The 26346-nt window shown below is 40.7% G+C and overlaps 1 protein-coding gene across 1 annotated transcript in view; it reads right to left on the bottom strand.

Annotated features, from left to right (window-relative positions):
• Positions 1 to 26346, bottom strand: part of PRKDC (protein kinase, DNA-activated, catalytic subunit) — a 4917417-nt gene that overhangs the window by 27441 nt on the left and 4863630 nt on the right. Inside the window, exon 80 of the mRNA XM_044065724.1 lies at positions 11047 to 11186. Within this exon, the coding sequence (XP_043921659.1) occupies positions 11047 to 11186 (140 nt within the window). The remainder of the gene's footprint in view (positions 1 to 11046; positions 11187 to 26346) is intronic.

Here is a 26346-nt window from a genome sequence, read left to right as displayed (position 1 = left end):
GACTTCCTAGCAGCTGCACAGTTCTGAGAGAGATGTATTTCTCACACGGAGGTGTTACATTCTGTTAAGTTTCTGTTTAGCTTGGGAACTGAAGTCAGGTGACAAAGTGATGTCATCAAAGCTAACCCAGCAGTAATGCTTGATATTAATTTAAGAACTCTCTCAGAGAGAGACTGTGAATTTTGTATTTTGTCTTGGACCTAGCAAGAACTTCCACTCATTACCATCATCAGCATTTGCCTTGCTACAAGTAAGATTCAGGGCATAGTATCTCCTTTAGATATAGATAGGAATACAGTAAAGATTAGTTTAGATGCTTTCTGTATTTATGTGAGACTGTCCTGCAATGTTGTTTTAAAATATTTCCTGTGATTTTGAACTCTGAATTCACTGTGTTGACTTAAGGAGCATTGTCTTGTTCTTTTATTATTTATTAGTAAATATATTTAAACCTATCTTTGAGGTTGGTATTTGAGAGACATATTTAACCTCAGAGTACTTGCATATGTATTTGTTGACACTGTACAGGCCACTCCTGAATAGCCTTGCAAGTCTTGGTCAGAACTACCATATGGATTATTAGTAACATTACACAGAAGGATTGGGCACCTTTTGTTAAAGGCCTTATTGTAACTGATAAAGAAGGGGTTGGTGGCAGTGGAAACTGCCTTATAGTCTGTGCAGACGTGAGCATAGCTAACGAACTTGTGTCAGCCTTTCTCAGGTGTGTGTGTGTGTGTGTGTGTGTGTGTGTGTGTGTGTGTGTGTGTGTGTGTGTGTATTTGTATAGAAACCAAATCTCAAAGTGTGTGTGTCAGCTACTTGGACAGGGACACACAGCACTGGTTGGACAGAGAGGGTGGTGGAGGTCTTGGCTTGGCCCCTCAGCTGAGATCTTAACTCTATAGCTGTGCCAGTGGGGGGTCTTATTGGGGATCTGGAGAAAGAGGGAGAAACCAGTCCCAGACTGACTGGGATCTCTGTGTGCTCTTAAGGGAAACTGAACTTTACTGTGTGTGTACTTATACTCCCAGTGTGTACGTCCCCTAGCTGTAGCCAGTGGTGAGGATTGAGGCTCCTTGATTACTGGGCCAGTGCATGGACGTCACATATTAATTGGCTGGCAGTGGTGGGATAGCCACATCACATATTAATTGGGTTGTAGTGGTGTGGATATTGAATTCCTGTAGCCTGTGTACAGTGGTCACTGATGGTGGTTGCACTCTCAATCAATCAGCCACGCAGTGAACAGAGTTTCATATCACCATTATTTTATTTTTTTTTGGTAGCTTAGTCAGTCAGGGAGAGCAGGCAAGCTTGTCAGCAAAGGAGTATTGCAAGCTGACAAGGAGCCAGTTGGCTGAGATGTGCCAGGCTAAAGGACTGGTGCATGCCATACTGACTAAAGCAGACATGATTGCAGCTTTAGTCACAGCAGCATCACAGAATAACAACCAGGAGGACAATCAGACTGGCCTTGGGAATGTACAACTCACAGAAAATGGAGAGTTCAACCTTTCAACAGAGGACTTGAAAATCCATCTGGAGTTAGAGAGACTTGAGCTGGAGTCCGAGTGTTTGGAAATAGAAGCAGCAGAGAGACTGAAACGTCTAGAGGCTGAGGAAAATGAGAAACTGAGATGCCTGGAGGCTGAGGAAAATGAGAAACTGTGACGCTTGCAGGCTGAGAATGAGAGGCAGCGGCAACATGAAAAGGAGATGCTGACTCTTCACCAGAGTCATGGAGGTAATGGGGAAGGGAGTAACCAAACCCCAGAAGCAACAAAGGTCAGTAAACTTCTTCCACAATTTACAGAGGGGGATAATTTTGATAGCTTCATTCATATGTTTGATAGGGTATGTAAACAGTATAATGCTGACCAAGGTCTCTGAGTACGGTTCCTGACCCCCTTACTACATGGTAAAGCTGTAACTGTAATTTCTAAACTGTCTGATATTGATTGTTTAAATTTTAATGCTGTAAAGAACTGTCTTTTAGAATGTTTTAAGTTAACAACTGAAGCATATAAAAAAAATGTTTCATGAGCATAGACATAGGGCAGATGAAAGTGTTTGTGAATATATTGCTGAACTAAGCACTTATTTTCATAGGTGGGTGAGTGGACGTCAGGTCATCCCTTTTGAAGGGCTGGCAGACATTTTGGTGAGGGAACAAGCCCTTAGCACTTTGCCTGAGGACATGAGAATCTGGTTAGCTGATAGACAATGCAGTACTGCAGATGAGTTGGAGAAGGGAGACCTATACCTAGCAAGCAGGGCATCATTGCATTGAAAAGGGACACTCAGTGCTGCTCAAGGGTCTAAGGAAACACATGGTGGGAAGCCAAGACTGCCCCAGTGTCCACCAGTAAGCCACTAGTCCAGGTACATTTACAGGACCAAGGGTTAAATGTTTTAAATGCAACCAGTGGGGCCATGCAACATACAGATGTCCACTGAGGCAAGGTGGGGAGCCAAAGTGGGAGAGCCAATAACTGGGAATGAGAAAATGCCAGCAGTAATTTGTCTCTAGACAACAAGTGTACACAACTACCACAAGAGGTTATATCCTATCATAATGGATGGGAAAGAGGCCACTAATAAGAGAGACATAGCCTGTGACCTAACTATTGTGCAGCCTGCAATGGTTACAGAGGAGCACTAATTGCTTGGGCAGTCTACTCCAGTCAATGCTTTAGGAGGGACCCCGTTCCACATACATTTGGCTAGGGTTCACCTTGACTGGGAGGGTGGAAAAGGAAGCCAGCAAGTAGCTGTGTTTGAGGATATCCCTGCAGATGTCCTGATAGGGAATGATTTTGATAATGCAGTACTGTGTGTGTATGCAGTTACACACAGTCAGGCTTGGAGACAAGCATGTGGGTCTGATAGCCTGGGGGAGACCCAGACAGGTCGCACACTTGTAGCCAGGAATGGTGAGGTGGTTACTTTAGGGAGGGAGGGAGCTACCCTGTAGTAGTGAGACTGAAGGTGAGCCACAGCTGCGTGTGGGTACTAATGTTTCCTTGGACACAGTGACTGCAAGGGCAGAGGTTTGTAGTAGTACCCAGGCTGACAGTGAGGCACCGCTGTCAAAGGATACAAGACTTCCTGTGGAAGGGGAGCTGGGAAGGGTTACTAAGACAGAGTTGAGACAAGCTCAGCTCTCAGACTGTAAATTACAAGACCTGAGGGAGGTAGCTAGTGAGGCACCTGATTCTCAAGGGAAGGGAAATCTGTATACTGGGACAAAGGGTTACTGTATAGAGAGTGAACCCCTGAGGGAGGGCTAGAGGGTGAGAGAGTACAGCAGTTGGTAGTGCCCAGAGCCTACTGTCTGGCAATTCTAGCCATAGGCTAGGATATTCCCTTTGCAGGTCATATGGGCATAAAAGGTACAAAGACATATTATGCAGCACGTTTACTGGTCTGGGATTTCCAGAGATGTAACAGGGTACTGGAAGAACTGTGAGGAGTGCCAAAATGTAGGCAAGGCAGGAGACAAGGAGAAAGCTCCTTTGATGCCTTTGCCTGTAACTGAGAAGCCATTTCAGAGGGTATCTATGGATATTGTGGGGCCTCTGAATACTCCAAGTTCCACAGGGAAGAAGTATATCTTAGTGGTAGTAGATTATGCTAACAGATACCCTGAGGCAGTGGCACTGTGCTCCAGTGAGGCAGAAAAGATGGCAAATGCTTCGAGATTTTCAACATGGTATGTTTCCCAAAAGAAATACTGACTGACAGAGATGCCAATTTCATGTCAGACCTGCTGGCTTGTCGGTGGAAGTACTGTGGGGTGAAGCACCTAAAGACCACTCCCTACCATCCCCAGACTAATGGTCTTGTTGACAGATTAAATCCTACACTCAAGTCCATGTTAAGGTCATTTGCAGACCAGTTTAAGAGGGAGCAGGACAAATATTTGCTCCATCTGTTTGCTTACAGAGAGGTTCCCCAGGAATCCACAGGTTTTTCACCCTTTGAGTTGCTGTATGGGCATAGGGTGAGGGGACCTCTAGATTTGATTTGAGATGATGAGGAGGGTGAGTGTGAATTCCACAAGGAGTCTGTTGTGGCATATGTCCTAAACCTCAGAACAAAGCTTAGGGAACTCATGGGCTTGGCCCAAGAGAACCTGGCAAGAGCCCAACAGCAGAAAAAGGTTTGGTATGACAGGAATGCTCGAGCTAGAGAGTATGCTGTAGGGCAGCAGATAATGGTTCTCATTCCTGTCAGACACAAGCAGCTGCAGGGCAGCTTGGGATGGACCCTACAAGGTGGTAAGCAAGGTCAGTGATGTTAACTACATGGTAGAACTGCTAGGCAGCAGGCAGGGGCACAAATTGTACCATGTTAACATGATGAAACCTTACCATGACAGGGAGGCCCTTTTGCTGAGTATTGGCAGTGGATGGCAGGAGTCGTCTGAGGTGGATCTGGTGACTGATCTCCTCAGTGTAGCTCAGATTGACACCTCAGTGGAAGGGGTAGGAATGTCCCAGCAGTTATCCCCTAGACAGGTTCGAGAAATCCGAGCAGTGTTACAGGAGTTTGTAAACTGGGAAACCAAGGTGAACTCACCTGGTGCAGCACTCTGTGGATACAGGTCCCCAAAGGACTACTAAGCAGGCCCCTTATAGGGTGCCTGAGAGAGTCAGACAGACTCTAAGGGAGGAGATACAAGAAATATTGGAACTAGGGGTAATTCAGAAGTCCAGCAGTCCCTGAGCCTCCCCAGTGGTACTGGTACCAAAGAAGGATGGCAGCACTAGGTTGTGTGTGTATTACAGAAATTAAATAGTCATAGAGTCAGATGCTTACCCATGCCTAGGGCAGATGAAGCCCTAGAGCAGCTGGGTGGGGCTAAGTATCTTACCACTATTGATCTTACCAAGCGTTACTGGCAGGTGCCTTGACTCTCACTGCTAGAGAGTGGTCAGCCTTTATGACTCCTTTTGGCTTGTATGAGTCCAGGAAGATGCCCTTTGAGATGAAAAATGCCCCAGTGACTTTCCAGGGGGTGGTAGATCATATCCTAGCAGGAGCAAGATATTTTGTCCTTGCTTACCTAGATGATATTGCCATCGACAGGCATTCCTGGCAAGAGCACGTTCAGCATGTCAAAGAGGTGCTGGCAGACTACAGAGGGCAGGGTTGACTATTAACCCAAGCAAATGTCAGGTGGGTACAGCAGAGAACTCCTACCTGGGACACAGAGTGGGGAGTGGTAAGATCAGGCCAGAACCTGCCAAAGTGGAAGCCATTCAGGCATGGCCTTACCAAAAAGCAGGTGAGGGCATTCTTAGGGACAGCAGAGTACTACAGAAAATTTGTTCCAATTATAATGCCATAGCTGCTACCATCAGAGACCTGACAAGCAAAAAAGGTCAGATAAGTTTGTGTGGACCCTAGAATGTGAGCAGGTATTCCAGAAGCTTAAAGGAGCTTTGGGAGGACCCCCTGTGTTAGCCAGTCCAGATTAGAGCAAAGAATTTGTTGTGCAGGTTAATGCTTGAAACCATGAGGTGGGGGCTGTACTTAGCCAGGTTTCCCCAGATGGAGAACACCACCTAGTGGTATATCTCAGTCGCAGGCTCCAACCCAGGGAGGAATGCTATGTAGCTGTAGAAAAGGAATGCCTAGCCATAGTGTGGGCACTGCAGAAACTTTAGCCTTATCCGTATGGAAGGAAATTCACTGTAGTTACAGACCACAATCCCTTAACATGGCTACATCGAGCCAGCAAAACGCCAAGTTACTAAGGTGGAGCCTAGGGTATTGGGTTTAGTAATGCCAATGCAGATGGGCTCTCAATACAGGGAATGGGGTAATTTATTCCCAGATAGGCTCAACCCTATCAAGCAACATTTCTCAGGGGTCATTTGAAAAACGAGTAGAGTTTTTTTTTTGGGGGGGTGACACTGCCAGCCCCGCTATCTGGAATTTTGTAAATAAGTCTATGTCATTTGTGAATATTGATATGATTTATACAGAACTGTACATTACATATTGAGCTTCAAAAATTTAACTACAGCATACCCCGCTGGAACACAGAAGATCAACTCGCAAAACTTCAAGAAAATAAGTTGAAGTGCTTTACGATATGTTATAAAAGTTAGTTTCAATGCAACAAGGAGACAGGATGTCTAAGGCAAGAAGTTTTTTCTATTGTCTTGCAGAGTAGTAGTTACTAAGTTTAAAATGTAAAAAGTGTTTCATTGTTTTATGACTTCCTACCAGCTGCACAGTTCTGAGAGATATGTATTTCTCACACAGAGGTGTTACATTTTATTAAGTTTCTGTTTAGCATGGGAAGTGAAATCAGGTGACAGAGTGGTGTCAGCAAAGGTAACTCAGCAGTAATGTTTGATATTAATTTAAGAACTCTCTTCTCAGAGAGAGAGAGAGACACTGTATTTTGTCTTGGACCTAGCAAGAACATCCACTAATCATCACCATCAGCATTTGCCTTACTGTAAGTAATATTCAGGGCATAGTATCTCCTTTAGATATAGATATGAAAACCGTAAAGATTAGTTTAGATGTTTTCTGTATTTATGTGAGACTGTCATGCAATGTTGTTTTAAAATATTTCCTGTGATTTTGAACTCTGAAGTCATTATGTTGAGTTACTGAGTATTCTCTTGTTCTTTTATTTTCTATTATTAAATATATTTAAACCTATATTTGTGGCTGATATTCGTGAGACATATTTAAGCTCTTCGAGTACTTGCATATGTATTTGGTGACACTGTACTGGCCACTCCTGAATAGCCTTGCAAGTCTTGGTCAAAACTTCCATTTGGATTATTAGTAAAATTACACAGTAGGATTGGACACTCTGTTAAAGGTCTTATAGTAGCTGAAAAAGAAAGGGTTGGTGGTAGTGGAAACTGCCTTATAGTCTGTACAGAAGGGGGCATAGCTAGTAAACCTGTGCCAGCCTTTCACAGGTGTATGTGTTTGTATAGAAACCAAATCTCAAAGTGCGTGTGTATCAACTACTTGGGCAGGGACACGAAGCACTGGGTGGACAGGGAGGGTGCTGGAGGTCATGGTTTGGCGCGTCAGTTGAGATCTTAACCCTATACATACCTCTCAACCTCTCAGAGCAAGAAATCTGGACAAAGCCATAAATAAAAGTGGGACAAAGGCCCAAAAATAGGGACAAATTTTAAATATTGCTCTTATGATCTTACAAAGTTGACAGAATAACACGTTTTGAGTTAGCATGAATTGTGTGAAGATTATGAAGTCTGAAACTCAAATGTCTGTCATTATTTTTTAACTTCAGTCTTTAATGATTTGCCAGTAATTTGCCAGAAAAATATAATTGTATGAAAAACAATCCAAATATATGAGGCAAAAATCTAGACATTCTGCAAAAATCTGTACAGTTGAGAGGTATGACCCTATAGCTGTGCCAGTAGGGAGTGTTACTGGGCATCTGGAGAAAAAGGGAGAAACCAGCCCTAGACTGACTGTGATCTCTGTGTGCTCTTAAGGGAAACTGCACTTAACGGTGTGCGTACCATGTCATCCTCCCAGTGTGCGTGTCCCCTAGCCAGTGGTGAGGATTGAGGCTCCTTGATTACTAGGGCAATGCAGGGGCAATACACCTAGTAATTATTTTTTTTTTGCCAGCCACCATAATTAGACTAAGCAAGGTTTTACTATGTCTAGCCAATTCTGATTTTGTATCATAGCTCAAAATATAATTTCCTTAGTTACACCAATTTGACAAAGCAGTCTGCAGGGAATCTTTAGTCTGCCAACTTATTACACTCCCAGAAAATATGTTCCCAGTTATCTTTTTTCTTCCCCATCAAACCTCCAACATTTGCTGTTTACCTCAGGAAGAATTATTTGGAGTCTACTTAGGGTATAAAAATACCTATGTAAACACTTTCAAGATAATATCCTAAATCTGCTAGACTCTGTTGCATATTTGGGAGACATACATATATCCCCCCCCCCCATTGTTTCTTTGTGAATTGCTCATCCAGTCTCTTTTCCCAATCATTTTTAACCTCCTCGGATTGATTCTTATAGGTATCGTGCAATATTTTATATTTTCTACAAATTATTCCTTTTTTAACATCTGATTCCACTAAAAACTTTAGCAGTGCTGGTCTTTCACTGAGGATCCCCCCATTTCTTATCTTTTCCTATACTATATCAATCCTTGATAGGGAAGGCATGATTAAGTGTGTCTTGACAATATTGTCATGGATGTTTCCAAGCAAAAAAAAAAATACATAAAAAATAAAAAAAACACAAACACAATGATCAAAATGTATTAAAAGTCAGAATCACCAATGACAGTTTATCCACAAGAATCTCCAGAAATATACATCATGGATGCCACCTGCAGGTAATTTAAAGGGAATTTCTATTGTTTTTAATCATTATTTGATTAGTAACTAATAGTAATATGGGAACTTTGTATTAAAGCTAGTAAGGAATTGTCTTCATGAGGTTAGATTTTTGACGGTAGAGAAAAAAAAAATTCCCTCTACTTTTCCTGCATAAAATGTCTTAACAAAAAGTTCTAAACAACAAACTCTAATCATAAACGAGTGTATACCTTAGAACAATAGTACTACTTAGTTAGGGGACTACACTCACACCTAATCAGTATGATATGTATTAGATAGATCTATTCTATAGTTTTTTCATAAAAATGTTTTTACTGTTTGTGATTTTTTGTATTTTATTTTTACTTTTTATATATGTTGTGCCAGTTATTTCTGATCATCTTAAATCAAAATAATAAAAGAACAAATTGGAAAAAAAACAATCTCCAGAAATAACTTATAATCTTGATTTAGCACTGAAACTGGCTTATAAATCTCTGAGTATTCCAGATCTATTCCCTCCTTCAGCAAAGAAGCTACAACTGCCTCATACTATGACCAAGAAATCTCTCTAGACCACAAGACTGCAGTAATAATCCTCTATAAGATGTTCAGAAGTCACTCCCAACCCAGTTTATAAAACTTAGAGGGAGGGAAATCCATTGGGTCACAGAGATTTTCTTGCTGGAAGATGCTAAATTGCCAGGTTGAGTGCTTCTCATGTGTTGACTACTGGTAAAATTCTCCTTCAGTTCTGGCATAAGTAGCCACAGGAAGAAACTAGTCAATCTCTCTTCTGCTGTACAAGGTCTGGTCCTCTAAGGAATAAAGGCTAGAATAATAATTCCTGAAAACCTGTACTGTCTGCTCCAGGCCCCATAGAGGGTGCCCTGCTTGGGCTTCCCTGGCAGCCTCCATCAAAGTTGAACCCTTCATCATTCTCAACTTAAGGGCCAACAGCGTCTGCATTATCTCAAAGTCTCATAACTTTAGAGACCTCAACTTGAAATCTAGCTTTTGCTGTAATAGAATATCCAACTCTGACTTACCAAGCCTTATCTCTTCATTAGCCTCCTTGCCTTCCACTACCATGCAGTTCCTGACACTTCTGTAATCTACACTAACCATTCGTCTCAAACACAGTTTTTTTACCATTCTAAGTTTCTTTATAGAGCATTCAAAACTAGTTCTTAAATCTTTAAATAAATTTAACCATTTTAGTACCCACTCCAGTCAGTCCAGTATTACCAGTTCCCAATCATTCGACAGTTCTTCACACTCGTTACTAAAAGGCTGCAACCCACCAAAGTGATGTTAAAATGCCAAAACCAGAGGGGAGGTCTATCCAGCTTTCTCAAATATAAGGATAAAGCCCTATGATCCCTTAAACTACCTGGGTCAGTCACCAACCCTCACATTATAAAGGTAGTTAGCAAAAACCTATCCAGTCTTGAATATCTTTTGTATGCTAGGAAGTAGCAAGTATACCACCCATCTTGTACATTCATCACTTCCACCATGTGTACTAGGCCCACAGTTGAAAAAAGGCACCTAATCCCACACACACAACCTTATAAACCCTTTGCCCTATATGGAAGTCCAGTGGGAAGGGGGGGGGTAATAAACAGATTCCAGTGTCTAGCCATGATAAGGACACCTTCAGAAATAATTATTTCAAATAGCATGCCTTTTAATTGGGTCCACTTTGGTCCCAGATGGTGCTATACAGAGGCCAAAGTTAACCCCCTTTGCATGTCCCTTTCACTACCACAAAGTGACCCTGAATCACAAATGTGCACCTTCTGTGCACTAGTAACACCACACCTCCCTTACTCATTCACTCTATGGAGTATGAACTGCTACTTACAACACAGACAACTTTAGCCAAATTACTCCACCTATTTTGAAGTGCTACTAGCAAAGGACACTTCCAGCTCAAACATGCAAATACATTTGCAACTTTTTAACAACACATTCATCAAATGGTAACTTCTAAGGAATATGCCAGACACATGCAGCAACTGAAAAGTCCACAAACATTCCTTACAAAAGAGATACAGGGAGTAATCAAAATGCCCTGTGCTGATTACCTCAAAGCCTTGTCTCTTTACTCTGTTTCATACAGACCTCTGACAGGTAATCTTTACCTGGCATACAAGGCATCCCTGGACCCTGTTTTGATGAACCTTTTGCACATCTGCAAAAGAAACACCATCGGAACTACTAGATCAAAAGACGTAAATTTTGGTGCGACATAAATAGGACATGTTGGAGAGACAGATGTGTCTCAAAGAATTCCCATTCTCTGGAACAGGCTCCCCATCCATGTGAAGTAGAGTTCCTCCCTAACCCTTTTTAAGCCCGACCTGGACCGACTGATGGGTAATCAGAAATTCACCCCTATACAAGTCTAATTTCTGGAACACATTTGGATTTCATGGCTAGGCTTATAAGGGACCATAGTGGTCATTAGCCTACTATACACCTATAAACTTGAGACTATCATTGGTTCCTCAGAGACAAAAAGGTTACTATTGAGAAAACTGTGGACAAAAATTGAGATACAGAAGCTGTGTAAACCAAACTGTTATGACTTCTGATTACAGTGAGCCTCTCAGTAGATCCCACAAAAAGGCATCATTCACCATTTCCTGTGTTATTAGTTTTATTTTGAAACTATACTCACCAGGTAATTAAAGAAGGGTTAGCACCCTCTAGCTTTTGCCTTGCACAATTCACTTTCTGCACTGGATACCAGTTTATCTCATTAGTGTTCACTTCTGCTGTCCAGGTTCCTCCTTTTTTCAACTGTTTGATCTCGAAATTCTGCAAAATATAAAAAGGAAGACTGCTTTCAATATGATCTTTTCTTACAAGGCTTCTAGGACTACAGATACTCAACAAGTTACACACCCCAGTAAATTTACTAAAGGCAAATATATATTAAGAAGTCAGTCAATGTGTTGACTATCACATACCAATCAGTTTCTTCTGCAACATAAAAAAAAAATTACATTTTGCCAAACTTGTTATACAAACACAAAATATAAAATAAATACCAGATTCTGCATTATCAGTATGGTCAGTACTGTCAAAAACATGGGGTAGTTTGGTCTAGCCATATATATGGTGTGTAATTTAATGAATTCAGAGTGACCAGTACTGTACAAACAAGTTAAGTAAAATGGCATTTTTTCAAGTTACAATCACTGTGGTTCAGCTTTCTTAAATAACTGAGAGTAATGAATATTTTGTTATACTTTGAAATGTGCTGTATAATCACTGTGAATGTCTCTCTAGTTGCTGAAACTTACGTATAACCCTAAAACAAGTGCTACTGTACAATGGCTCTTACTCAATTAACAAACTACGAATACAAAACAAAGAACTGAGTAGGATAGTAAGTGAGAAACAAAGCCTCTCTCACTATATTTCAGCAACAGTCTTGATTTTGTTCCCACATACCATCTGTTAATATGTTAACAAAGAAGACATTGATTGGTTCATGGGTATATACTACTAGGCTAACTACCACTTGGGCCTCTGCATGCCTAGCCATGCAACCCAAATGTATCCCCATGGGATATTTTGCCTTGGAGGTTTACTGGAGTTACAAAAGTGATTTTTACTTTACAGGAGACTGCATTTCAGTTTGACCTTACCAGACAGGACACAATATTTGGGGGTGTGGGGTGTAGCATTTGAGAGCATTAGGTCCAATATGTCTGGTCCAGGGTAAAAGTCTAGGAATCTCTGCACCTGCAAATCTGGGGTCTTGCAGGATTCACAGTTTACAGGGGGATAATTAAAGTTGTCCATGAGTATGGTATTTGGTTGAATGGTTACTGTTTTAAATTAGGTCTCAGTATGAGCTATGGGTTTTCATGGGATAGAGAGGGTGAACTGTAATGTGCTAGGATATAATATGGGACTTTGTCCATAGTAATCTGGACATGGAAGAATTCCAGCGAGTCATCCTGTTTAACCAACCTAGAGGTATGCTCGTCACTGATGCAGATCAAGACACCTCCATCTTTAGATTTTGCCTGTGCGGTTGCTGGTCTAATTGTAACGAAGGCACTGAAGCCTTGCATTACAAGGGTACTTTGTGTATTTAAAAAATGCCTCAGTAACTCCACAAATGTCTGCTTTCTCCAAGGGGTGGATCATACTTCCTGTCTCATATTTTTTGTCTGTTCCTCAAAAAAAAAAAATTGCAGTTTTCTGGCAAATTACTGAAGACTGATGTCACTAAATAATACGAAATAATGACAGACATCCGAGTTTCAAACTTCATATCCTTAATAAAAGACAATAATATAAAATCTGTTATTCGAGCAATTTGTTAAGTTTATAGGAGCAATATTTAAACTCTGTCCTTATTTTTGGGCCTTTGTCCCCCCATTATTTTTGGTTTGCCCAGATTTCTTACACCAAGAGATACAGTTATGAAGAAGACAGCTTGGAGAGAGTGGAGCTTCTTGTTTAGACACATCTATCTTGTGCCCTCTCAGTGAATATTTCTTGAAATTTTGAGCTCCCACATAATGGACACGCATGTCCAGTTACTCTAGTCCAGCCATCTCTTCACCACATAAAAAGATATGAGCACCACCCAAACAACAGGTCCTGCTTTCGACACAGAATGACAAAAAATCAACAAAAATGTGAGAAAATTATATTTAAAATAAATAAACCAGATGTGGACAGAACTATGGTCCTGCCTTCAACAGACATGGCAAGATGTATGAAAAGGTTAGAGTTTAGCCGAGCTTCATTTAGGGCACTACTGGTGTCAAGTGGGACAACTTCAAATTGGATGTCTCAAGAGGGATTACATGAAGAGATCATAAGCCAGTTGAGCTGTACATGCCAGTAGGATTTTCAAATGGGTATTACGGATCTGTTGGCTGCCTCTAAAATGGCATGAAGAGTAGCTTACTTAAACCTCAACATCAATTACAGTACAGCAGCCAACTTAAATCAGAAAAAAATGTAAAGAGGTTGACAATGTCTATGAGGCAATTACATTAAAGGTAATCATGGCATACAAATGCAGTCAAAGAATATGCTAAGGTATGTACAGAGTTTTACATGATTGGTAAAAACGGAGGCACCAAAGCTACCAGTTTTGAGATCTCTTCTAAAATGAGGCACCACATTCTGGATGCAGCACCTCAATAATGATAAATACACAAAAAGAGGTGAACAGAGACTATGATAATGAATGTCAGCAGCAAATGGAAATATGTACTGATGCCCATTATAGCGATCAGGGTGAGGATTTAAATTAACAATCATTCATTCTGACACTGCAAAGACCGCTCAACTTCTGTCTTCCCTGAAATTTCACTTCTGCTCTTGTTAATTTTATTCTGCATGCACTGTTCCCACAAATTTCATTTACTTATATGAAATTTGCTCTTTCCCTTTTCTGAAGATCCATCTTCCAAATAATTTATCTCCTTTACAACATTCTATACTCCAGTTATGGATGGCTTAAGTTCTGATTTCCATTTTACAGCAATTGCTTTTTTTATCAACCAACGGCACCAAACTTAGTAAGATCTTAATATACCCAGGCAATTCAGTTTCTATATCCCAGCTCAAAATAATCCTTTTCTTAGTTGCAAAAATTTGCTCCCCTAACATTTCTGAAAGTATCCAACTCATCACATTCCCAAAAAACATGCTCCCAATTATGCTTTCTCTTTCCTATCACAATCCAGCATTTTCTATTTACCAGAGGAAATACTTTTTGACGTTTGCTTGGGGTATACAAATACCTATGAAAACACATCCATGCACAAATCCTAAATTTTTTTAGTTTTCTCTACATAACTGGAAGCCATAAAATGTCCTCCCACTGTTTGTTTTATATTGCCACACCAATCTCACTTCAAATTCTTTTCAAACCTCTTCTGATTGATTCTTATAGTTATCATGTATTTTATATTCCCAACTAATTATTTGTTTTTAACAGCAGCTTCTGTTTTAGATCCAACTAAAAATTCAATCACAGCTGGTCATTCTCTTACCACCACCCTATCCCACTCTCTTTGCCTAAGCTCTGTTATCAATCTCTGGTAAGGACGACAGTCTCTAACCTGCAGTCCAAACTTCTCCATAGCCTCATTCCACTCTATTACCTTTCCCTCCTGAGTTATTCACTCCCCACTCTATTACCTTTCCCTCCTGAGTTACTCACTCCCAATACCTAGGCTCCTTTGCTAATTTTCTCCAATAGACTCCAGCCTCTTCTTGCCTGCTTTCTATGCCCATATATGCAGTTATCCCTACATAGTAGAATCTTCTTTTAACATTATCATGTTGACTTACTTCTTAAGATACTTTCTGCTACTTTATAAATATAATATTCTGTATGTCTGTTATTATTCTCTTTTAGGGTTTGCATCCCAAATCCTCCTCTCTTATTTCATGTACTCATCCCATTTCATCAACATTCCCTTTCCTCTTTGATTTGTAAACTTCTGCATCTGTTATGAAACAAGCCCTAAATGTGTAGCTCTACAATATCCCTTCAAATCAGGTAATCCTAAATCACCTTGTTCTATGGATAGAAACAAGTTATCTACTTAAATATTGCCCTCTTTTCAATTCTTTATTAATTATGGTCCACAACGTTTCCTCTGGTTCATAGAAACATACGTAACTTGAATATAATACTAAAGGGACAAACATTTTCACTGCTTGTGTCTTACGATTTGTATTTATGAGCTTCTAACTTCTCATTTATTCTTTTGTTTAGTGTCTTCCCACATATTCATGGCTGCTATAATAAAATCATTTTAACTGCTGCAACTAAATACTTCATTTTATCATGCCCCCATAAATATGGGTATTGTTGAATTCATAGAATAATTTACTGTTATAACCTTTGTTTTAACTTATTTTATAACCTGAATAAAACCGAAGCGATCTTAAAATGTTGCACATCACTGAAATGTCTTTTTCTAATTTCATCTTCAAATAAGTTTTCTTTATTACAATACACTTGAATTTGAGAGTCCTTTACTTTCTTTGCCAGTTGCTCAACTTATAAAGCAAATAAAGGGGGAAAAGGACACCACTGCTTAGTCCCCTCTATTGAAATACAGTTTGTCAGAGAGGAAGCCTCCCACCTTAATTCTTGCCTTTGACCCTTCATATATCTTTCCAATTATTCTAACAGGGAACACTAATGCAACCACTTCTCTATTCATGAAATCCCAGCTGACTACACTGAATGCTTTGTCTGCATCAAACCCCAATAGTAGTGAGTCTGTTTCACTCTATCATCTGTGTTCTGTTAATGTTGCCAAATGTTTGTTGCCCCTCCACAAAACCATATTAGAACATATCTATCAGTTTTGGAAATATCTTAGCCATTCTCATAGCTAGTGCAGACAAACTCTTTACAATCATTGTTCAGAATTGAAACTTTTCTATGAAGCTGGATCTGAATGTCTTTGTCCTCTTTGGGTAGTACAGCCATTACAGCTTTCTCCCAAGATGCTGTTACTGTCTTTCCTTTTAAAATACTGTTAAACAAAACCTTTCTTCCTTCCTAACTTCCATACTGATTGATTATACATCAGCATTTTTATCTCACCCCCTCCTCTTTTAGCTATTAATTCTTGAACCTCATTTTCCTGTAACCTTGATATAGTTAAGTCTTCCATAAATATTTCTGTTTGTGCCTTTTCTAGTCTCCCCTATTCCCCCTGCTTCATGCAGACTTTTCCAATATTTCCCAAAGATATCTGGCTTTTCCAAGATGGCTGTATACTGCCCAACAGCTTAATTTTAGCTCTCTCAGTGTGGAAAAAAATGGATAATTATGGGCCAATAATTACGCTTGTAGTACATTACCTGGATGTCAGCAATGAAGAAACTTAGAGAACCTGAAAGAAAGTCAACTAGGAAAGATGAAGAGAAAACATGGACTGGGAAGAGAAGGAGGAAGCTACTAAATGATAGAGCAAAATCCCAAAAAGGGAAGGCATCACTGATCAGTATTAGCAAAAAACTACGGGCACACATAAAATTGTCTAAGGCCAGCTTCGAGAGAAAAATTGCACAGGACACTAAGGATAATCACAAGGCTTTCTTTAGTCATGTTAGGAACCTGGGTGGTAATTCCCAGATATGCTCAGAATTAGTCCAAAATGACAAAAAATACACCGAACCCACAGACATTGCCAACATCCTAGCTGACAGGTTCAGCGCAAACTTCTCCCCCCCTCCCCACCAAAAGGGCAAATAACTATCCCAGCAGAGTGCTGCCCCCCTGACATCTCAGATGCTCAGGTAAGAGCCGCCCTCTCTAATGCAAAAAACACAGCATCAATGGGACCAGACGGTGTCCTGGGCTGCGTCCTACATGAACTCCAAGAAGAGCTAAACCCAAACATAAAACTACTGTTCAATCTCAGCCTTACTACAGGATATGTGCCCAAAGAGTGGCGTACAGCAACAGTGGTCCCTCTCCATAAAGGTGGTGCCTCAACGGATCCTGGAAACTATAGCCCCATAAGCCTGACTAGCTTGGTCTGCAAAGCTATGGAAAGGATCATCATGGACCTCATAAATAAAGATATTGGGGACCTACAAACACTGGATCCTACCCAGTTCGGCTTTGTTAAGGGCAGATCCTGCCTCTTAAACCTGGTTGATTTCTTTGAAACAGTCACCAAGGCCATTGACGAGGGAAGGTGGTCCACACAGCCTACCTGGACCTCGCAAAAGCCTTCGATACAATACCCCACTCGAGCATTATAGATAAGCTCACCAGCTTAAATATAAACCCCTATGTCACTAGATGGATTGCAAACTGGCTCAAGGACAGAACCCACATGGTTAGAATTGCTGGAGCCATGTCAGACTCCAAACCAGTTACAAGTGGTGTCCCACAAGGCTCAGTCCTGGGACCTCTCTTGTTCGGTATATATTTCTCGGAGGTACAGGCCAACACGGAAGGACTGTGGCTGACCAAGTTCGCAGATGACTGCAAACTGGGCGTCATAATCGACTCTTCAGCCGACACAAGCATCCTCCAAAAGGGCCTCATAGAAACAGACAACTGGTGCCAGAGCCATGGCCTCAAGCTAAATGCCAAAAAGTGTATAGTCATCCCCTTTGGCAAAAACAAAGTGCCTACAAATTACCACATAGGTGGTAATCCATTAAGTACAGAAGAAGTAATTAGGGACCTGGTGACCCAAGTTGATAGCAATCTCTCATTTGACAACCACGTGGCCAAAGTGGTTAGAAAAACATTTTATATAGCCCACCTTAATCATGAAGGGATTCACATCTAGATCAGGGGACGTTATCGTGCCTCTTTACTCATCTCTCATCAGGCCCATAATTGAGTACAATGCCCCTTTTGGGATGTACCTTACCAGACACCTGCAGCAACTGGAAAGACCCCAAAAGTACCTCACCAAGAGGATCAAAGGGCTCAAACAGATGCCATATGCTGCCCGGTTAAAGAAACTCCAGCTCTACTCAGTGGCATACCGCCTGTTCAGAGGCGATCTGTGCCTGACGTATAAAGCCATGTCCAACCCGGAATTAATGGACATGCTGCACCTCAGAAAATCCAAATCCCATCGAGCTATGCGCTCGACAGACTTGAGCCTCAGCACTGAAATAAATAGGACATGCTGGAGGGACAGATTCATAACCCAGAGGCTCCCTTCACTCTGGAATAAAATCCCAGTCCAGGTTAGGCAGAGTCCCTCATTGACTCTCTTCAAGAGGAATCTTGATGAGTGGATGGGAGATTGTAGGTTTACCCCGGGTATCACTTCTGTGTCACTGTTAGACAGAGGCACAGTATACTAACCTCGAAAAAGGGCATAGCAAAATAAATTTAAAATGGGTGGCGAAAGCCAAACACATTCTGGCTAGGCTTATAAATGCCGTAGGGCAGATAGCCTAGTATGAACCTATGAACCTATGAAGAATCCTGCAGCTGTTCCGCAAAAAGCACTTCATGCTCCAGATATGGTACAAGAGATGGCGTCCAGTACCAGTCAAATGTGCTCAAAGCAGAAATGCAAGCAACCTCCACCCACCAATACAACCCAAATGACACACAGCACACAAACTCGGTGTGCCACTCAACCACAACCCATAAGGCATAATGTACCCAACACTCTAGTCATAGCTGACTCTACAGTCAGGCAAACTGATGTTCCACTCACCAGGCTAAACAAGGAGAAAGTTACTGTTGGGTGCCAGGATCCGCCACATAACGCATGCACTCAGGTCACTCCACAACAAGCACAAATACGACTCTGTCATTGTCCATGTTGGTGTGAATGGCCTGAGACGTACCTCCCTGGACTACATGAAAAGAGACATGGAGGAGCTCTCCGATCTTGTAACCCAGGCAGGTATGACCCTAGACCTGATTACCATCCTGCCATCACCCAGAATGATACCACAGTACAAGGACAAAATGATTGACTTCAATAATTGGCTAAGCTTCTGGTGTCATTCTAAGGGAATCCGGTATCTGTCTGCCTGGGATGACATGATCGACAGACCACGATGCTTTGCCAGAGATGGCCTGCACCTGTCACCCTAGGGATTCCGGATACTGGCAAAGGCTCTTGCCACCCCTATAGTGCCTTTTTTTAGGCAAGGTTCAAATGACAAATTCACCACCGTAACAGGTACAACCAAGCAAAATCTGAGGGCAATGCTAGAAGTCTAAACCTCAAAATGCACTCACTCGAGGCACTCCTTAAAATGGAGAACATCAACATCTGTGCAGTGACAGAGACCTGGTGCAAAGCTCCAGAGAGCACCCCTGCATTACCAGGCTATAATTCATACCATACCTTTTTGGCCACCTAACCCAGACCGAAACACTAAAGGCAGAGGCGTATCCATATTCATTAAGGATATCCATACCTCCAAGCTAGTTGCTCAGCATAATGCATCCAAGATTATCAAAGTTCAACTAACTCTGGGCAAGACCGCAATCCAGATATTGGCTTGCTACAGACCCCCCACCATGCTCAAGGATTCCCACTCCTCTTTTCTTGATACACTGGAAAATATTAGGGTACAACCCAACACCCTAATAATGGGTGATTTCAACTACCCCACCATTAATTGGGAAAACTACTCATGTACCAACTCTTTTGCTCAACATTTTCTGGAATTCATAAATTCCAACGCATTGGATCAACTTATCCAAACCCCACCAGGGGCAGCAATATCCTAGACCTGGTCATTACCAACATGGGCAACTGGTGTTCCACAGCAGAGGTCAGTTACTTGTTGGTCAGATCAGACCATAAGCTAATCACCCTAGACATCCACATCCCGCCCCCACCCTCCATTAGAGAAACAACCATAAAACATTTCTCCAAAGCCAACTTCACACTTCTTAACACAGAAGTGGCAAACTTCACGACACCCATGTAGATGGACAATAGAGGTATGACTGCTGAATCCTACACAAATGCACTTTATAAGCACTTACATAAATGCATGGATCGTGCTATCCCTAACAGAACCAAGATGCTATCCTCCAAAAAAAAGGACGCCAATCTGGTGGTCTTCTGCCATAAACAAACTCTACAGCAGAAGAAAGAAACTGTTGCAAAAAAAGAGTAAAATCCCATGATTGATGTAACTCCCTGGTCGGCCTCAGTAAAAAGCTGAGATCCCTCAAAAAATCCTTCAAAGCTAGTTATGAAAACAAAATCGCCACCGATTCTAAAGACAACCACAAAGCATTCTATAGCTATGTCACAAATCTCAATGGCAACACTCAGATATTCTCCGAGTTACAGCACAATGGCACTAAATATACAGAACCAACTGATATTGCTAACATCCTGGCAGACAGGTTCAGTGCTAACTTTGTCCCCCTCTCACTCCCTAAAGAGCTCATCCCTATATCGGAAGAATTAAAAGTTCCTGTAATCACAGGTAAAACCCTCACTCTCCAAAGCCAAGAACACAGCATCCACGGGACCTGACAACATCCCAGGCTGCCTTCTACATGAAGTACAGAATGAACTGGCACCTCACCCAAGTACCGTGTTCAGTCCACCCAAGTACCGTGTTCAGTCATAGCCTAACCTCAGGCTTTGTGCCCATTGAATGGTGCACCGCGACGGTCATCCCACTCCACAAAGGGAGAGCCATGACAGACCCCGGGAACTACCATCCCCATTAGACTGATGAGCCTGGTCTGCAAGGCCATGGAATGCACCATCATGGAACACAAACAAAGACACTGGAGATCGCCAAACTCTGGATCCCACACAGTTCGGGTTTGTAAAAGGCAGATCATGTCTCCTATACCTGATAGACTTCTTTGAAGCAGTCACCAAAGCCATAGATGAGGGTAAGGTGGTTCACACAGCCTATCTAGATCGCGCCAAGGCATTCAACACCATCCCCCACTCTGGAATTATAGATAAACTCACTAAACTAAGTATAAATCCCTATGTCACAAGATGGGTTGCTAACTGGCTTACTGACAGAACCCACACTGTGAAAGTAGCAGACTCCAAATCAGACTTCAGACCAGTGAAAGTGGAGTACCACAGAGTTCAGTCCTGGGTCCTCTCCTGTTTGGCATCTACTTTGCTGAATTACAGGCTAACACAGAAGGTCTGTGGCTAACTAAGCTCGCAGATGACTGCAATCTAGGAGCCATAATCAAAACTCCTAACGATGTGGACATCCTACAAAAGGGCCTCACTGAGACAGATGCCTGGTGTCAAAGCCATGGCCTTAAGCTCAATGCCAAAAAGTGCATAGTCATCCCCTTTGGTAAAGGCGGTAGTCTGCTTAACACCAAAAGTGTAATGAGAGACCTTGGGACACAGGTGGACAGTAGTCTCTCCTTTGATAATCACATTGCCACAGTGGTCAGGAAATCCTTCTACGTGGCACACCTCATCACAAAGTGTTTCTCATCCAGAAAAAATGAGGTCATTGTTCCCCTCTACTCATCACTCATTAGACCCATTATAGAGTACAATGCCCCTTTTGGTATGTACCTCACAAGACATCTACAACTACTGAAAAGGCTGCAGAAATACCTCACAAAGAGGATTACTGGCCTCAAACAGATGCCCTACGCAGATCATCTCAAAAAACTCCAGCTTTACTCCGTCGCATATCGCCTACTCAGAGGCAATCTCTGCATAACATATAAAGCTATGTCAAACCCAGAGCTGTTGGACATGCTCCACTTAAAGAAATCTCAGTCCCTCCGAGCTACATGCTCTAGGGACCTAAACCTTGTCACCACAATAAACAGAACATGCTTGAGGGATAGATTCCTGTCCCAGAGACTTCCCATACTCTGGAAAAGACTACCTAAGTCAAACAGAGCTCCTCATTAGCACTCTTCAAGAAAAATCTTGATGATTGGATGGGAAATAGGAAATTCACCCCGGGATCATTTCTGTGGCTCTGCTTGACAGGGGCACAGGAAAATAATTTTCTTGGGTGGTGAAAGCCAGGGTACCTTTTTGGCTAGGTTTGTATAGGCCCTAGGACCAATAGCCTTGTACCTACCTATGTATATAAACTGATGTAATAAAAGGCTGGAAAAAATGGAAGAACCTTTAAACAGCTATTCAGATGAACTAATAAAACTTCAAAAAATCAGAGGTCGAAAGGAAGAGAAGGCTGGCCAAGTAAGAAACTGCTCAAGAAGAGCGGTTTCAAAAATGGTACAGTTAGTGGACTGATATTTTATGCTGTACCAGAGAAACTAAGGGGGCAGACTGCATTAATTTTATGAAAGCACAAATAAGTAACTGGACTGGTATTTCACAGCAGGATTTGTTAACTGAAAGGGGATCAGCTGCGGAGGTGCAGCAGTTAGCGTTGTCGCTTCACAGCAAGAGGTTCTCCCATTTGATTCTCGGCTGGAGCGCCTTCTGTGCAGACTCTGCATGTCCTCCCCGTGGTCGAGTGACGTTAAAAATATGCAGGTAGGTGCGAGCATGAATGGGCATGCCTTCATTGAAGGTTGGGCATCGGGGCTGGTAACTCAGCACTATAAAAATCCACTGCCAATCATGAGTGGACCGGAGTTCCGCTGTGGCAACCCCTAACCGGGAAAAGCCGAAAGTCTTTGTTAACTGAAAGGGTACATTGTGTGTATACTCCAAACCAGGCCATGAAAAAGCAGTCAAGACCATTTTTAGTAAAAAATGCAATCATAGCAGCAGAAAACATTGATACTGGTAAAAGTGCAAGGTATTAAAAATTGGAGACAGTAGGGCATTTGTTGAAAATGATTATTCGCTATACACCAGGCAGAAGTGAAGCAAATTTATCCAAGTAATTAGGGAATGTGAGAGGCAGGTGTGAGATTCAAGCTGCTGTATCCAGCTATTTACTAAATATTTTTCCTAGAGGATCAAAGTTATTTTTGGATGCAGAATAGGCTAAAGGAGAAATACAAAAGTCTGTCCAACAAAAAGTGGGCCATCAAACTGAAAGGGACTCTGCTTCTCATTCTTCTGACAAAATAAATCTTATACAGACTTTGCCATTGAAACTTTTTGCAAAGTTCCAAAGGAAAATGCTTGAGAGACAGAAAAAAGCACAGGGGTTGACTAGAAAAATCTGGAATACGTTGGACTTCAACAGGAATCCGGTGTTGGGAGATGAAGATGAACAGGAAAAAGACGCTGCCATTAGTGAATAAATGTGAGACTATGAAGCATCAATCACATTTGTGAAGTATGGCTTTACAAGAAAAAGTGGCTGAGAAGGATCAAATTTTTCTTGACTTTGTTATACCCCACTTTGGGTCATTGTTTTGAAGGACGCTAAAAGGAAAAAAAAGGGGGGGGGGTAGCTATAAAAAAATAATTTTTGTTGTTAACATTTTTTAGAACACATTTCAAGATATAAACTGCATGTTATAAAGTAAAGCATTTTTAGTGACTGTATGTGATAAAGATACTAACGTAAACAAGTACTTTTCTTCATTTTAAGTTTTAAGAAATGTAGGCATTACAGTGTATAAAGAGAAGAAAAGTTGGACAAATGCACATTTAAGTGTATACATTGTAATGTTGGGGTGTAAAAGTGCATTGATTATAATACATGTAGCACTGAAATGTTTTCTTATACTTTTGCAAAGGTGGATTAATGGCCTTGTCTTAATCTAATCACAAGTTTTGTGTGTGTGTGTGTGTGTGTGTGTGTGTGTGTGTGTGTGTGTGTGTGTGTGTGTGTGTAAGCACGTGACTTTTAAATACGAGACACTGCAATCTAATAGATAGTTTTCTTTAAGCAAATAAATGTACAGTGTCAGCTGAGAACTTCTCAGCTAGGGGCAGCTGTACATTCTGTTCTGTTCTCATGTTTCATGGAAACAAGCTGGCCACTTTTAATGAGAGAAACATAAAACTAAAAGGTACAAAGGCAAGCAATTCAGTAAAAAATGAAGTTTGAAATTACTGAATTGAATAAGAGCAGCTTTTCTGTTAACTAAATACTTTAATGCATTTACTAGAACAGTGTATAATTATCAAGTCTTATTTAAAGATGTCCAGTGTGCTTTAGATAAACGTTAACGTTTTCTAAAAGCATGCAAGCTATTTTTCACATCTGGGAGGGGTATAAAGATAAAACAAGAACAGAAAGCAATGAGTGTAAGGAGCAGCACAGGCTGTAACATGCATTTTTGCATGGATAACTTTAATGTTAGGTTAGTGAATACCTGTGATGCAGCTGTGGATTTATGACAATTGTTATCATGAGGGTTAAACTTCATTACTTGAAAATGTACATAGTTTGTACATTTGTTTTAAGTTAGCAGGTTATGGGGGTTTTCTGGGTGTGCGTGTTTTTTTTTTCTGTTTGATGGTTTTCATTAAAACAAAAAAACTTGTAAAATGTGACATAGGGTTAAATGGTAACTGCTAAACAGAGGTCACATGTAACAGAAAAGAAGGAAATAGACAATTTAAAAAGCTGTTGTATACAATAGGTGAGAAGAATAACTTCTTATAATGGCTACACTAAACATATTATTTTGGAATGTGAATGGCTTTGCAGGTATAGACAAAAAGGTGAGAGTATTGACCTATATTAAGAAATGCAGAGTGCAAATAGCAATGCTACATGAGACATATTTGGAAAGATGTGAACATGTGAATTTGATAAAGAAAGGATTTCAGGATGGATAGTCAGCAGAATATCAGGAACAAAGGAAAAGAGGAGAACGTATACTAATTACTAAAGAAGCTCCAATACTGATGGAAGAGGGGAAAAAGATAGTTATGGTAGATTTGGTGGTATTAACAAGCAACTACCAAGGGAGGAGGAATACACTGTCATGTATTTATATTCCACCTAAAACTGCTATTATGAATCTTGTGAATATTTCTCCCCCAAACTTTCAGCAAGGAATATTACTCATAAATGGAGACTGGAACTGGATTTGCAACACAGAGAGTGTATCTGGGGCACCTAGAAGGGAAAATATAACAAAGAAGGTAGATATCTGAAGAAAATTTTTTTAAATACTTGGTGTGGAACATGTGAATTCAGTAGGAGGAACTTGGATGGAATTTACACATTCCCCAAAGTACAATAACCGGGCTAGACTAGAGAGAAATTATATTTCACAGGAACATGTGCACTTAAATTGAAAGCTTCAACACACGCATCCAATAACTATTTTAAATCATGCACCAACAACAACAAAGATAAAAACTCAGGGTAAGGAAGTAAAAATGAAACACTATCACTTTCACACCTAACTGTTAAAAAAGACAGCAATTTAAAGAGTGGGTAATAGAAATTATTTGAAAGTTATTAGAGAATATACAGAAATTCCTTCAGAAGTTATAACGAGTGAGTGGGATAAAATGAAAATAGAATTTAAAAAACTGGGAAGAAATAAAGGAAATATATGGTTAAGAAGTAACAAAAAATATTTACAGGGACTGACAAAGGTTAACATATTGCAGAATAAGGGGATTCTTACAGAACAGGAAGAGGTGGAACTGCAGAGTGCTAGAGAAAATAAATGAGTATCTGGATTATACGTATGAGTTTAGAAAAGAGTACTAAGCAATATTTTTACAATAATGTCAGAGCACAAAAACTCTTAGGACAATGATTTAGGCAACAAAAAGTAGAAAGGGTTGTTTCCAAATGTGGAAATGAAGAAAAAGTACAAATGTAAATATTTATGGAAGGCTTAAGTATGCCAAGGTTAGAGGTAGATAAGGCTCAACAACTGACAGTTAAGATAGGAAGAGATGAGAAAAATGGTGACATACAATTAATCTTCAAGAAAGTCTTCAGGAACAGATGGTATTTCTGTGGAAGTTTGGTAGCTAGGATGGATGAAAGTGATAAAGATTGGAAAGTTTTTGTTTAACAGCATTTTAAAAAGAAGGGAAGCACCAACATCCTGGAAGAAAGTTGTGGTGGCTGTAATACCTAAAGATAGTAAAGACCTATCAGACTCCACTTTATATAAGCCCATTTCAATTTTAAACCATGACTGTAAAATGTTTACGTCTATAATAACTAAAAAACGGCAAAAGTATTGCAAAAATTGATAGATATGGATCAATGTGGTTTTGTGGAGGGGAGGCAAATATTTTACAACATTAATACAACAACAATGCTCTGGGACAGAAGCAGAATGTAAGAAAATATCACTGTTGTTGGTGGGTCTTCTTGATGCAGAGGAAAACATATGACAGAGTAAAGTAGGAAGTTTATGAGTACAGCAATGGAAGCATTTGTATTTTCTGATAAAATAAAAAGGTTAATTGGGGGGACATATGCGGGATCATAGGCAAAAATTTAAGTGGGAGGATTCCTCCCTGATAAGTTGTGTCTGAAAAGGCAGGGGTGTCCTCTTTCCCCTATGTTATTTGCTTTATATTTAGAACAATTGGTAAAGAAAATAAGGGACTCAGAAATTGAAGGATATAATTGGTATGGTAATCAAGAAAAG

The sequence above is a fragment of the Protopterus annectens genome, chromosome 3.part0, assembly GCF_019279795.1.
Source record: "Protopterus annectens isolate FY-2018-M chromosome 3.part0, PAN1.0, whole genome shotgun sequence".
In the NCBI taxonomy this organism is placed as follows: domain Eukaryota; kingdom Metazoa; phylum Chordata; order Ceratodontiformes; family Protopteridae; genus Protopterus; species Protopterus annectens.
Note: the sequence above shows the minus strand (reverse complement) of the source record. Positions and strands in the feature narration are given on the sequence as shown.